This window comes from Carassius gibelio, chromosome A22 (assembly GCF_023724105.1).
Source record: "Carassius gibelio isolate Cgi1373 ecotype wild population from Czech Republic chromosome A22, carGib1.2-hapl.c, whole genome shotgun sequence".
Taxonomy (NCBI): domain Eukaryota; kingdom Metazoa; phylum Chordata; class Actinopteri; order Cypriniformes; family Cyprinidae; genus Carassius; species Carassius gibelio.
The window spans coordinates 11,687,277-11,702,456 of record NC_068392.1 but is presented as its reverse complement, the minus strand read 5'-3'; the positions used below and the strand labels follow the sequence as shown (position 1 = coordinate 11,702,456).

The 15,180-nt window shown below is 34.0% G+C and overlaps 1 protein-coding gene across 1 annotated transcript in view; it reads right to left on the bottom strand.

Annotated features, from left to right (window-relative positions):
* LOC127942461 (adhesion G-protein coupled receptor D2) overlaps positions 1-15,180 on the bottom strand; it is a 78,276-nt gene that overhangs the window by 57,414 nt on the left and 5,682 nt on the right. Inside the window, exons 13-18 of the mRNA XM_052538160.1 lie at positions 12,589-12,692; positions 11,882-11,984; positions 10,670-10,823; positions 9,796-9,929; positions 8,591-8,706; positions 7,758-7,878 (exon numbers count right to left, since the gene is read on the bottom strand). Of these exons, the coding sequence (XP_052394120.1) occupies positions 7,758-7,878; positions 8,591-8,706; positions 9,796-9,929; positions 10,670-10,823; positions 11,882-11,984; positions 12,589-12,692 (732 nt within the window). The remainder of the gene's footprint in view (positions 1-7,757; positions 7,879-8,590; positions 8,707-9,795; positions 9,930-10,669; positions 10,824-11,881; positions 11,985-12,588; positions 12,693-15,180) is intronic.

Here is a 15,180-nt window from a genome sequence, read left to right as displayed (position 1 = left end):
TTAAAAAAAAAAAAAGAAAAGTAAATTACAAATTAAAAATTTCAAACTTTTTATGATCTCATCCCTCCATTTGTCATTGACCTCTGCATAAATTAAACTTGAGCGTTTTTGGTATGAAGAGGTGAAAAGCCTTAAAATTGACTACAAGCATAGAACTAAAAACTGCCAGCGAACCAAACTCAACAATTGCATTTTTTTCCAGAGCTAATGAGTCCAGCTGAGACGAGTTTTGAGGCACTTCAAGCATTAAGGTGGTTTTCATCCTGAACTGGGCTCAACTCAAAGGAAGATGATTGGCACATGCTTTGACGCAATGACGATAATTACTTAGAAAAACAAAGCAGAAGACCACATCTGCACAGTGTTAAAAGAGCAGCTCTACAGCCGAGAGCCAAGCTGTCAGTGGCCCTGTGCTATTTCCCACCTAGAGTGGGTAACTCTCAACACAAGCCACCGAAGCGACAAGAACCAGATTAATACGAATCAACATATCCTTGTAAACAATGGTTAGGGGCCAGGCAGCAGGAGACACTTCACAAAACGACAGTCCCGCCACACAGGAAGAGCAAAAGGGATGGAATGTTATCTGAACTACTACCGTTTTCATTTTCTTTACACATTTTCATTGTTTCACGTAAGATGAAACCGATATTTGGTTGTTGTTGTTTTATTTGTTTTTCGTTTTATTTGAGCAGAATGTGAAAATTAAAACCAGAATTAAACCAGTTGATTCTATTCAACAACAAGCATGTCTCACAATTAGGATTTCTTTCAGATGAAATATTTATTTCAAAGGAACATGTGCATAAATAATAGCTTTTTTTCCCCCGGATTTTATTTCCATGCAGAAAACAAACTGTTTGTAGGAATGTAAGTTTTGTATTCTTGGTGGTAACTTTTTCAAAAAAAAATTTTTTTTCTTAAAAGTGAATGACTCAAAAAATAGTACCATTGTATAAACAATCATGAAAAAGGAATTGAAGTTAAAATTCAAGTTTGTAGGAATGCAGTACTTGTATTCCTACTTATTCACAAAAATGTTATTTATTCATTTATTTATTAGATTTAATGACTCAAAAATGATTGGTGTGTGTGTGTGGTAACAATCAAACAAACTAATAAAAAATGCATACGTTTAATTGTTTAATAGAAGTTTTCAAACATTTGTCTTTTTTATGACAAATTTTTTTAAATCAAGAATATTATGAGGCTTCATTGGAGGTTATTTCACATTGAACCAAATTAACCTTTTTTTTCATAAAAAGAAAAAAAATACGTGATGTTTTTAAAAAGCCCAGACACGTTTTTTTTGTTTTTATTATTAAATAAGAAATGCTTCGTAACTGTAACTTAAAATAAATAAATAACGAACTGTAAATAAGAAATCCAGTTTCATTTTCTGGCTTGCGCACCAGAAAAATCTGGGATTTCCCTTTATTTATTGTCTGTAAATAAATCTTAGCACAGATTTCTGTTGGATTCAGTTTTAAGACAAACCAACGATTAAAACGGTTCATTCCAGTAAACAACAAGCATGCCCCACAATTAGGATTTCTTTCAGATGAAATAATGATTTAAAAAGAGCACGGCCATGAATAATACATATCGTGTTTATTCTGGATTTCATTTCCATGCAGAAAACGCATTGCTCACTGGTAAATTGGCATCAGCGTTTGACAGCCTTTACGGAAAAAAAAAGAAGAGGAAGAGCTTTTCTCTTGCCCGGCCTGACCCAGTTCTTGTTAATTATCTGCAAAGTATACATCAAAGCCCTCCAAACAGTCCACAGCACTCAGATTAATCCAGATTTAAAAGACATCCACACAAACCACCCATCTCATGAACATATATCAACTGAAACTGCAAATGAAGCAGCCATTGTTTTTGATGTAATTTGGGTGTCGGAGTGGTTTCTGACACCCGAGGTTGAACTTGTGAGGGCTGTGTTGTTGTAAGAGGGGTTGCAAGGTCGTCCCCAGCGGGTCATGTGATCCTCAATCTCCTGCCGGGGTAGCCGAGCGATTTGCTTTCCTATGACACAAACTATTACTACACAGAGCCGGCAGGTAATTATAAAGCAAATAAATGCGGGTGGGAGCCAAATGCGACAGGCTCTTTTGGTGGTACGTGTAGGCTGTGGAATTCCCTTTCCTCTCAACAGGAAACAGGTTATTCACAATGATTATTCGTCGCTTTCTGGCCAGATTCCAGCATCAAAGTGCCATTTTTCTTAATGTGGTAGGGTCCAATCTCACCCTTCAACGCCATATATATAGAAACATTCTGACGTGATACATTTCTAATTATGTTTGAGCAGCATGAGCCAGAAGGTAAATATATACATATGATATATATGTGTGTGTTTGTGTGTGTGTGATTTAATTGCTTGTGGGTGTTTTTTTTTTTTTTGTCTTTAAAAGGATGTCTGCCAATTATTGTTTCATTTAATTAAAAAACAAACAAAAAAATTAATATAATAACTTAATAGACAGCATAAAATATAACTTCAATTCAAGTTGAAAAAAAAAAACATTTTAATAATAATAATTAATGGTAATTCTAATGGTAATATTTGGACAGTATATGCCTTTGCAATTTAAATATGATCACTAAAATAATTAAAATAACTAAAATAATTACTAAAAACTAGTAAGAACGACAAAAATAAACAAAAAATACATATTTTACATATTATACGATTAAAATAAAAACAGAAAATATATTTAAAAAATCTTTTTCAAAAATACTAAAAAACACAAAGTCATAAACAATACTATATAATACTGCTAGAAGGGTCATATATCAAACTGTGCACAAGGCACAACTATTATCACATCTAAAAGCTTCGTGTTTCTGGTTTTGAGACTCAGTGAGCAGAATATTTGTGTAGCAGACTGAATTTTTAACAGACATTTTTCTGTGTTTTCCGTCTTAAACAATTCCCCTCGAAAAACATTTCCCTGGCTGGGGGTTTGGGGACCGGCTGACCATGGAGGCCAGAGGGAGTGAGAGACGAGCTGGACACCTGTCTTGACTGAGGGATTCCTGTCCTCCTGTTTTTGTTTGTTTGAGAGTTTTTAAAATTAGACCCTCGTCTTTTTGTGCAGGGTTTACCGCACTCTTCCAGGTTGCCCCCTTGTGGACCTCAACTTGCATCCATGTCAAAATCATTTCCCAAAACACTCCGTTAAAGTGTTCAGGAGGTTTTTGTTGACAGTGTTTGAATATGGAGTCCAATGCTTTTCATTTCAAAATAATATTTCTATTCTAATCTACTCTTGCACTGAGAAACTTTACATTTTGCAATTAAATTTACCATTAAAGTTCATAAAAACACCTACCGATTGAAAAAAAAAAAATCATTCATTATAATTAAAATAACAAGAATTTCTGCTAAACAATTTAGGTAATGAAATAAGTAATTGATATTTAAAAGAAATATAAAATTGCATTCTTTGTTTGAAAAATCCACCTTAATTCAACACCCAAAAAAACCTGAGTTTGTGACCCCAAACCCCCTTTAAACTCTCTATCCTCAAAGTTATTGATAGAGGGAAATTATGAGCGTATAATGCTATGGACAATGCATGGTGAGGGCCTATTATATAGCGGTAATGGAGAGCACTGAGTTTTTGAATGACATTGCACTGAGATTGGATGACGGAGGGTCATGCGATTTATGGCCGAATGAAGCACCTCCACTTCCCCCCACCCCATCCTCTCCAAAGCCATTTATTTCAAGCAGGATAGAGAAGCACATGGTGGTGTGTATGGTTCTGGAGTTTGTAAATAAGACAGGATTAATCATCTAGTTTTGGGATCATCTGAGTAGGATAATTCCTGTGTCATGGTTTCAGCATTTGAGAACAGAGAATACTGCTTATTTTTTTAAGATCTTGATACCTTATTTTATTCACTTGGCAGGTTTTTTCATCATCTAAATTTGGCTGGGTTGTCAACACATTTTCCTGTGGTGTGACAAACTCAGAATACATGTTTAATATTGCTTTACATGGACTTTAAGATGTTTTATCACATAAAAAAAAATCTCAAACAAGTCAGAAGTTGTTCAGATATTCTGTAAAAAAATATATAGATAGATAGATAGATATGAGTGTGTGTGTTTGTGTGTGTGTGTGTGTGTGTGTGTGTGTGTGTGTGTGTGTGTGTTAAAAAATCAAAAAGCCTTCAAAAATTAATTAAGAGTTTCTACATAGATTTGATCATTTAATTTTTTTTTTGTTAATAAAATATGCAAATTAAGTAATTTTATACTCCGTGCTCTAAATAATAATGATTTGTTTGTCATGTTGTTTCCCTCACTCTTAACGACAAAGCGTGGCCAATGAAAACGGCTTGTCAACATTATTCCTTTTATTGATTTAACAATAAAGTCCTCTGGCTTAAGTTTTATGTTGTTATTGCCGCCTATTGAAAATACAATGAAACATGGAAAGGGAAAAAATCACGAGCGGTATTTCACATAAGGCCCTCTGGATAAACTGTGCCTGTTATATTCTTCACATTTTCAAGGGCGTTTCTTAGAAAGCAACCGTGCCAATGAAATTACGAATGTATCCTCAATCAAAGCAGCTTCAGATGCTAGAATGCTTCATTCAGCGCCCCATGCGGTCCACATTCATACAGTATGAGCGTACACCGTCTCTGCTTCCTTTTAAAAACCATGGGCCGCACCAAAGTATTAAAGAGCTCACAACGTCTATATGAAGCACTTAAACACAAGGTCTGCGGCTCTGAACGACTCAAGCACCCTGGATACAACGGCTGTTCGTTGTTAAAGCATAAAAAAAAAGAAAGAATGCAGAATAAAAACGTTAGGCTAACTGAAGAGAACTGAGGGAAGCATCTTCAATGGCTTCAGAGAACTTTGAAGAAGTTTGTCATTTCGTTGCTGTTGGAGTGGTTGTTTTCATCGAACACGGTCGAATTTACAATGCAGTTGGTTAAAACAACCGTCTTTGTTATTATTGTCCTTTTTCACAGCTTTACAGAGCCGAGCCGCTTTCACAGATAAAAAGGAGCAGTGGGCAAAATAAAGGGTGGGATTTAGTGAGAAAACACATCAATCAGGTTGCTCTGTAACACATGGGAGTTATGTTTTCACCTGCCACATTTGAAAAGGAAGAGGCTGGCAAAATATCCAAGTGGTGAAACGATCACACAGAGGCCTGCAGTGATTTCCTGAGGATTCTGCTTCTCCCAAAAAAAAAAAAAAAAGACTCATTTTCTGTTTGGACTGATTCAGAGCCAAAATCTGTAGTGACATTCATAATAATTTACAAGTATAAATTATATTATAAAATAAACTGGGGAAGAAGTTTATAATTAAATATAGTCAGTAAAATGGTCTGTAAGGTGTGTGTGTGTGTGTGTGTGTGTGTGTGTGTGTGTGTGTGTGTGTGTGTGTGTGTGTGTTTAAGAATTTTATATTTTTATTCAGCAAGGATGCATTAAATTAAAAGTGGGATTTATAATCTTACAAAAAATGTCTATTTGATATAAACGCTGATATTTTACACTTTCTGTTCATTAAAGAATCCTAAAAAAATGAATGTATCACGCTTTCAACAAAAAATGATGAAATGATGAAAACTGCTTTCAACATTGATGATAATAATAATAAAAAAAATAATAAAAATAATAATAATAATAAGTGGTCACTGAGCACCAAATCAGTTTATCAGAATTTAATCTGAAGGATCATGTGACATTGAAGACTGGAGCAATGATGCAGAAAATTCAGCTTTGTATCACAAATTTTTTTTTCTATTAAAATAGAAGACAGTTATTTTAAATTGTACAAATATTTAATAATTTTACTGATTTTATATATTTTAAATCAAATAAATGCAGCTATTATGGCAAGATACTTTTTGTTTTTCAAAAACATTGAAAAAAGTATTTAATAATCCAGTAAAAAAAAAAAAAAGGAAATAAATAATTGTAAAATACATATCTCTGTTTTTAACTTACTCAATATTCTGAAACAACCCTAAATAAAATAAGTAAAATCAAACTTACACTATCTGTCAATCAAGCTTTTTGCAGAGAGGATATATGGAAATATTATTTATGGCATTAACTAAGCATGATTACAATAAAAATACATCCAAGGCAAACAACATCCACATCTACGTCAAACTTTACCGTAGGATCTTCAAACATACCGGTTTAGTCTTACATGCATTTAATATGCAACTTCTCCGATTAAAACAAGTAAAATAACTAAACTGTGGCTTTGTTTCAGAAAGGCCTACATCAATCCTGACTGCTGAGACATTTTTTAATTAGTACGGATGATGAACTATTTATAGTGCGGTTTAATGATGCGAGCCAGGCTAAATCTCTATTGATTTTCTTGTGATATATACAGCTCTATTACTGAAACAACTGATTAAAGAGCTTCACAGATCGCAAACACAAGACTAAAACTGCTTGTAACTGATAAAGAATGACACACTTTTCTTTCTCTGATTGAAATATCACACTTTGATAGTCTCTATGACGCTCTTTAAAAAAGCTATTGGCACGGTATCTCTAAATGAGATCATTTTTGAATGACTGAAAATCATCTGTGGATTTCAACAATATTAAAAATATTTATAAACAAAAGAAAATGATTTGTGTTATGAAAGCCACTGCACAGGTTTTCCACAATACAGCAAAATAATAATAACTAAAAAAACAAACACAGACATGTACTTAATGCAAATTAACACATCTGTATATTTTGATTTTATTATTGATAATTATATAAACAATGCTGAAGATATTTAAGAAGTGTTAATCATACACGAAATGACAATAAAAATATTAATAAATATATAAATAAACAAAAATATACTGATTTGTTTTGCAAAAACTACAAAACAGCAGAATATTAAAAACGAAAAAATGATACTGGACTCATATTAAATGTATAATAAATATATATTTTAATAATTATTCCAAATTATTTTGAACAATAATCAATGAACATTTAAAAAAGAATAAAACAAATGAATCTATATTTCTGGAAATTATATTTGTTGATTTCGTAATTGATCTTCATGCACAGAACAAATAAAAACATACCACTTAAGTTTTTTTTTAAATAAAAAATGAGACAGACCTGTAAATGATGTGACTTTTGGAATAATTGAATGCAATATTCTGCATACTTTGATTATGTGCCAGCTGAAATGTGGTATTATTATGAAATTAATAATAAATAACATACATATGTTTTTCCTTTCTAAATAATAATAATAATAATAATAATTCCACTTAAAAATAAATGCAATGACCAAGAAAATTACTAAATTAATCTGAATTTCCCAGGATGTTCAAACACGAAAAAAAAAGAGCAGCTTGGCTGTAATAAAGCAGTTTAGGCAGAATTTCAACAACCATTTAACAGGAAGAGGAAGTAACAGAGGATCTGTTTGGAATCCTTTGTCTTTCGCCAAAAATAATTTCACCCACACTCTGACAGTTACTAAACGCTGGAAAAGGACTAACACAGAAAAACGTGGACGGCAACCACCGCACAGGTTTACATGGGTCGCACGAAAGCCGAGAATAAAGTCCCAGCGTTTACCAGAAGTCTGAATAAAACTTTACTGAACTCTCGTCTCACACACACACACACAGATGCACTCAGTCTGTGTTAAACAGCTATTACCTCTTCACTCCCCACTGTTTACCTCAGCTAAAACCACTGTGGGCGTTCACGTGCTGCTGAGAAACACTCTTACCTGCAGCGAGTTCAGGAGGCTAAAGACGTAAGCCATAACCAGGGAGAACGGCACCAGGACGCCACAGAGCCACGTCAGGCCCAGGATCGGCAGCAGGACCACTACGGCTTTCACCGCCGCCCTAAAAGCACACGCGAAATCAGCGCTGATTTAGAAAACCCTTTATTTGATTCTAATCATGCACACAGATTTCAGGGGTCACTCCCAGCACAACAGGAGCTGCTGCTTATTCTCACATCTTGACAATTTCCACGCTAAATCGCTTTTAATTCTGTTTAGTATAACATTACCTCCCTATTCAGGTGACCGCTAAAGCGAACCAGCTGTAGTCCGAACAGGCCTTGCCAAGCACAGGAAGCGTGTGTTTGATTTTCCTTCGGAGAGCGCTGGAATTGACCACCGGCTTTCAAGAGTCACATTGATATTTTTTTTTAACGCTGGGTACGTGTGGCAGCTTAATTTGCGTTGTGGTTATTTACGGTCTCAAGGAGAAGCTGAATCTATAAACCAACATGAGAATCACTATAAAGGCCTGTTTTTAAAAATATAACGTCGGGTCCCCGCAGTGACTGAGCTGTCTGAAAGTTTACTTTGAGAGAGAAAAAAAAAGAAGGTCAAATCGTTCCATTAATGGACCAGAAAACAAACAAAACATTTGATGTTGAAAGAGGCTGTAATGTGCAAATAGACCATTTTAATAGAAAGCCGAAATGAATGAGGACCAGACAGACTCCACGAGCTCAGCTGTGAAAGGGTGCCTCCATGTGGTGCTAAAGAAAGAGCGGACAGGCTCATTCGTACCCTTCCTGAGGGGTAGAGAGGTGTCCTCCTACCTTATCTGCTCAGAGACTTGCTCTTCTGGGCTGGTGTTCAGGGTCATCATCAGAGATCTCCTCTTGGCTGTGGCGATGGTGATCATGACCACACGGGACACAATCATGATATTCACCTTCAATTATACAAATATAGTATATAATAAACACAAATATTACCATTGATAAAAATAATTATTATTATTACAGAAGTGTATACATATATGTACGTTACCAGACGTTTTTTTGTATCATAGAAAAATACATAAAACTACATAAACGTTACACAGATGTTATATATTAAGTTTTTCCCCGCCAGCATTTTTTTTTTTAAGTTGCCAGCCACCGCCAACAATTTTGATGATTTTCACCATAATGGGATGGCCTGCATTTTGCTTTATGAATATTTGAATATACAATACACCAATATAAAGATCAGAGCTTCTACTTTTAAACAAAAACTATTTTCGTTTTATTCTAGTTTAAAGCATTCTTTTCTTTAATCAACACCTGAATATAGGTAGGTTTCATAAAAATGTATGGTTTTGAGCTAAAAAAATGTTTTTTTTAAAAACTACATCTGGATAATATTCAGTACGTTAATCCAGTAAATCGCTTCCATCATCACCTCTAAAGCTTGCACAGTCAGACATATACCACTTCCTGGATCATCATTTTACTAAAAAAAAAAAATGCAGTTTTCAAATATATGCTTTGCTGATGATCGTATTATTTTTAATATGCATCTGCTTGCAGAAGAGATCGCTAGTTTTTTTTTTTCATTCTGTTCGTGTGTTTTTGTTCGGGAGGTTTTGTACTCGTTCAGAAGATGTGTAATAGCGCCCCCGAGTGTATAACAGCGAAAACACGTCTTTGGCCCGGAAGCGTTGTCTTCTAAAAGATGAGATAACTCGTCAATGGCAGGGAAAGAGTTAATGTAATAACGACTACATTATTATTATATAGCTTATATATTAAATTAATAATAAATACAAAAGATTGCCTTTTAAATTTTTATTTGTATACCAAAAAAAAAAAATAACATGTATATATTACATATTTTATAAGTGTACATGTATTTATTATGGAATTATTTTGTTACCAAACAAACAAAAACATTTTTGTCATTTTTGTTTTTTATTTATTAATGTATTTATTTATGGTTGTTAGTGTTGTTGTAATCATTATTATATAAGGCAATAATGATAGAAAAGGTAAAGTCATACCATAATAATGAAGATGACTGGGCCTGCAAAGCCCCATATGACGCCGTTCTGAACACTGAGCCAGCAGTGACCGTCCGCTGAGTATTTCCCAGAGGCAGAGGCCAGTGTGATGGTCACGATCAGCACAGGCAGACCTGTTAAAGGAGTTCACCCAAGAATGAAAATCCTGTCATTAATTACTCACTCTCATGTCATTTCAAACCTGTAAGACCTTCGTTCATCTTCAGAACACAAATTAAGACTATTTTTGATGAAATCTGAGAGCTTTCTGACACTGCATGGACAGCAATGCAAACCTGTTGCACGTTCAAGCCCCAGAAAGATAGTAAGTACATCGTTAAAATAGTTCACGTGACATCAGTGGTTCAAAAGTAATTACTTTTGTGCACAAGCAATGACTTTATTCAACAGTTTCTTCTCTTCCTTGTCAGTGTCTGCTACCATTCATAATACAGACCTACCCGTAATACACACATTTCTATATTACAAGTGTCGTTTTAAACCAGAGCACGGTTTTATAAATCTGTGGCTTGAAAAGTAAGCTTACGCTGTTTTTATTTCAAATAAATGGTTTGCAGTAACGGTGACACATTTTAAGGTTGACTTCCTGTAAGTGTGCAAATACTTTGTTACATAAGTTTGAATATAAATATCTTAGTTTACATGGCATGTGTTGACCATCAGTGTTTGGATGTTAACTAATTAAAGTAGTTGTGTAAAATAAAATCTTAAAGTGTATTGCAATATTCAATGCAACAACAAAATACAAAGCCATCGAATTAACAGGAAACCTGCATTCCTGTACTCTTGAACCCAATCAATAACTGTGTAGTTCAACAGATAGGAGAGGAGATTGGGGGCGTGGTCACATTACCCCAGCCAATCAGGTAGTAGTATTTCATGTGTCGGTCCTCGCTCAAATTAACGCTCACTACTTTGCTCCAGAGCAGCAGCCCCTCGACCAGCATCCAGCTGAACGCTGCCATGAAGAACAAATGCATCAGAGCTGCCACAAGCATGCAGGCCACCTAAGGGTCAAAGGTCAGAGAGCAGGCAGTCAAAGGTCAAAAGATCAAACAGCCAAACAAACGTGGCCATACGCCAGCTTATCTAACGCCAAACATGGCAACAACACTAACGTAGTTTAAATCAGTGTCAGACTGCTGGTACTAAGTTTGTTCTAGAAATAAACTAAAAAAAATTTTATTTGTTTTCCTTTTTTAAAAAAAAAATGTATATTATAGCCTTGTTAGCATTTAATAACGCAGTAATTTTGCTGTAGTTAAAGGATGTTGTGAGACAGATTTAATACTGTAAAAACACTGTAACACATGACCTTGTATGGCATAAACTAATGTTAAACAGACTATTACAATAATATTATTAATACAATTATATTACAATTTATTTATTTACCTAAAACGAATAAAAATTGTTTTAGGTAACTGAAATGAAGTAGAAATTAGGTGAATACTTAAACTTAAAATATAAAATTAAATAAATAAAATAGGCATGCAGCTTTGCCAACTTTTTTTTATACTGTATATAATATTTTTATATTATTATTTTAGTTATATTTCTTCATGTTAAAGACATTAAATATTATATCATAAAACATTATTATGCATAGCAGTGTTGTTATCATTTAAATCTAAAATAATTTGTAAAATGTTTTATGTAATTGAAATAAAGTTGAAATAAAATAAAATGAATATTAAATACAAATTTTAACAAAAAAAAAGCAAAAATTAGAAATAACTAAAATAATAAATAAAAAAACTAAAGCTAAAACTGAAATAAAAATTAATTATTCCTATACAAAAATTCACATAAAAAAAATACAAAGCACATAACAAAATTACCAGAGCTTAAATTAACTAGCATTAAAATAAAAACTGAACATATCAAATTTAAAGTATTAATACTATAATCAAACATATAAATAATCCTAAAATAACACTGTTACACAAATAATTTAATGATTCACCATCTTAATCATTAATTCATAATTCTGTTAAAATATACCAATAACTACAACCTCATTCAGAATTTTATGCTACAAGTAAAAGTGTGAAAAACACCAAACCTTATTATGAACAGCAGAACCACTGCAGAGAAGGACAATTTGAGCACAAGTCAGAGACACAAAAAGATTTTTGTGGACTGATGTCCGATCCGATTTCGGGATGCTGTTAAAACAAAACAAAAAAAAACTTTTCGTCATATATATACATTTTCCACCATAATTCAGAGATATTCTGAGAATGGCAAATGTTTATGAATGTTACAATTTGGAGGAAAAATCAGCCAAATTGTTATTATTTTGGTAACCAGAAGTGTGTGTGTGTGTGTGTGTGGGTTGATTAGCAGCAAACAGGTCATCAATCTCTTAAAGAAACCAGCTTGGCTGATAACCGCGCTGATTAACCTCCCTTTGTGTGACCCTTCCCTTTAATTAACTCCCCTGTAATGTCACCATAAAACTTCAGCTTCGGGCTCACTTGGCACAAAGCTCTAATTAGTTGATTAGTGGTTTCCAATACTTATTCAACCTCACAATTGAGCGCTATTGACAAGCGTGAGGACTGTGAGCTCACAGACTGCGTGGTGCTGAGAGTCAAGCTAATGTTATGCTATGTCGTGACCCTTATGAACCCAACACTTGGAGTAAGACAGTATAAACGATAGCGAATCAAATTATGCCAGAGCACTTCATGTAGCAGGCGCCCCAACACAAGCACACATCTCTTGTCATGCTGTTGGTGTGGTGGTGCATCCGTGAAAAGCACTTACTCTAACACGGTAAACAGCATCAAGGTCACCACCAGTGCGCAGAGAGACGCTCCGGATCCGATAAACGTCAGCTTCGTCAAAATGCTCTCCTCTTTAGCACTCCACTGCGGGGAAAAAACCCATCAAAACACAACGATCTCATATTCCTTACGCGCTGTCTGTCTCTCAATCTAATTGTCTGGAAATATACGTTAACTACTGTCTATATAGATATACGAGGGTTGATGCCATTACTGCGCTGGATGGTGATGAAATGGTGCTTAGGCATTAATGTGGATCATATTTGCTACTTATGAAGTTACATACAGAGGAACTTCTCAAATAATGCGCAATTCAAAACCACAAAGACTAGTATTAAGGCTCGCTTGTGTTTGTAAGCTAACAGTGACCCCTATTGGACAGATTGTGTTAGAACACAAAATGTGTGATTAACACTTTTCAGGCAATCGCTTAAGTTTAAGTCTTACATATTTATATATAAGTATAAATATTGTTATTTATTTTTAAAAAAAGAGTATATGTTGTTTAATTATGTCATTTAACTTGTTAAATGTCACCCCGTCCTGTATACGGGACGCCTACGTTGACTATACTATGTTGCAATCAAATCTAATCTAATCTTGACAAACTATATATCGTTGGAAAGGTCTAAGACTCCCAAATATATATTATGCCAATATTTTTTGTTAAAAATTATGTAGTAAAAGTAATAGATTAATTTATGACAAGAGTGCACCCTCAGAAATCTACATTACAAAAGGAGCTTTTACCTTTGTTTAAAAAAAAGACTTCCTCGTTGCCTTTTCCTCTATCACTTTTTAGAAATCATCAGAAGTTATATATCACTAGAAAACATAAAATCTCAAAATTCATCCTTCAAAACCCATTTTAAAATCAGACATTGCATTACCATGTAAATGGCACATCAAAATCATGTTACAAAATGTTTTCAGTCATGAATTATAAAAATGTAGGTTTGTATCATGCACATTCAAGTCTATCTTCAAAAACATGAGTGACAGTTAACAGGTTAAAAAAATGTATTATAAGTAAAAATGATGTTTAATTTTGTTGTATTTATTTTCATATTTAATATATATCATATATTTTATATTATATTTATATTTGAGTAATTTATTCATAAATAAAATAAAGTGTGTATATACACAAACACACACACACACACACACACACACATCTATACCTATCTCTCTCTATATATATCAGTTTACATTTCCAAACATTTATTTTTGCCATTAATTATAATAATCCAGTGTGATTTTTGTCTGACAGCAGCCAGTGCCCCACACAGATCTGATCTCACCATCATCAGTCTGTCTGGAATAACATGAAGAAACAAATGAAACTGAGACAAGACTCAATCCAGGAGAACTGTGCCAGTGTCTTCAAGAAACCTACCTGCAAAGCTACCTGAAAAACAATGCACAAGTGCACCTGGGACAAAAGCTTTTTTAACTCATAGTGTGGTCGCAACAAATGTTGATTTAATTTAGTTAAGTTAATAGAAGTTAATTAATAAAATCTGTTTATGGGATTTTTTTGACGGTATCCTCATTTTACAGCATTTTTACACAAGTGCCTAAAACTTTGCACAGTACTGTAGCTTTGCAGGTGTTTCTGTGGCTCAGTGGTAGAGCATTGAGTTAGCAACACAAAAGGCTGTGGGTTCGATTCCCAGGGAACGCATGCTAGGTACAAAAAATGTTAGCCTGAATGCACTGTAAGTCGCTTTGGATAAAAGTGTCTGCTAAATGCTTAAATGTAAATTTACTGTAGCTTTGCAGGTTTCATTTTGGAGACATTGGCACAGTTCTTCTGGATCGAGTCTTGTCTCGGTTTCATTTGTTTCTTCATGTTATTCCAGACAGACTGATGATGGTGAGATCAGATCTCTGTGTGGAGTAGGGACGTGAACAATTAATCAATGATCTATTAATTGATAAGAGATGCAATCGGTAAAAGCTATCGATGGTCCGTTAACCGATTTAATGTTGGGCTCATGCACACTCAACACGTGCGAGCTGCTGTAAGTGATAAACCCATCATCATTCATTCACAATGTACAAATTAAGCTTTTAATGTGATTTCAACTTTAAAAGGACATTAAAATAAAAACTAAAATAGAAAGCAATAGAAATGTAGTAACTAAGTCATTTCCCCAGACAATTGTTTCATATCGTGTGCTTTGCAGGGCTGAAGGACACAGGACAGAAAGGCTAGAACCTGTTAATTCGTTCCTACGACTTATTAATTTGTGCCAACTGTCGTTTTATTAATTTTGTTCCCTATATAACCCATGATTTAACTGAAATAAGGGAACAAATTAATAAAGCGAACAAATTCTTAAATTCTTAATGTAATCTTTAATTACCATTCACCACTGTAAGAGATGTGAGAACAGTGATTAAAAGTGAAAGATAATAAAATAAACCTGCTAAATTAGAGGGCTAGACTGTGAAGATTTAGCAAAATAAACAGTGCCTAAATGTTATTGAATTTGTGGAAATTCATGATCAACTGGCAAACCAGAACAAAGCCACATAAATGAAGGCTAGACTCGTCTGGTCTCGA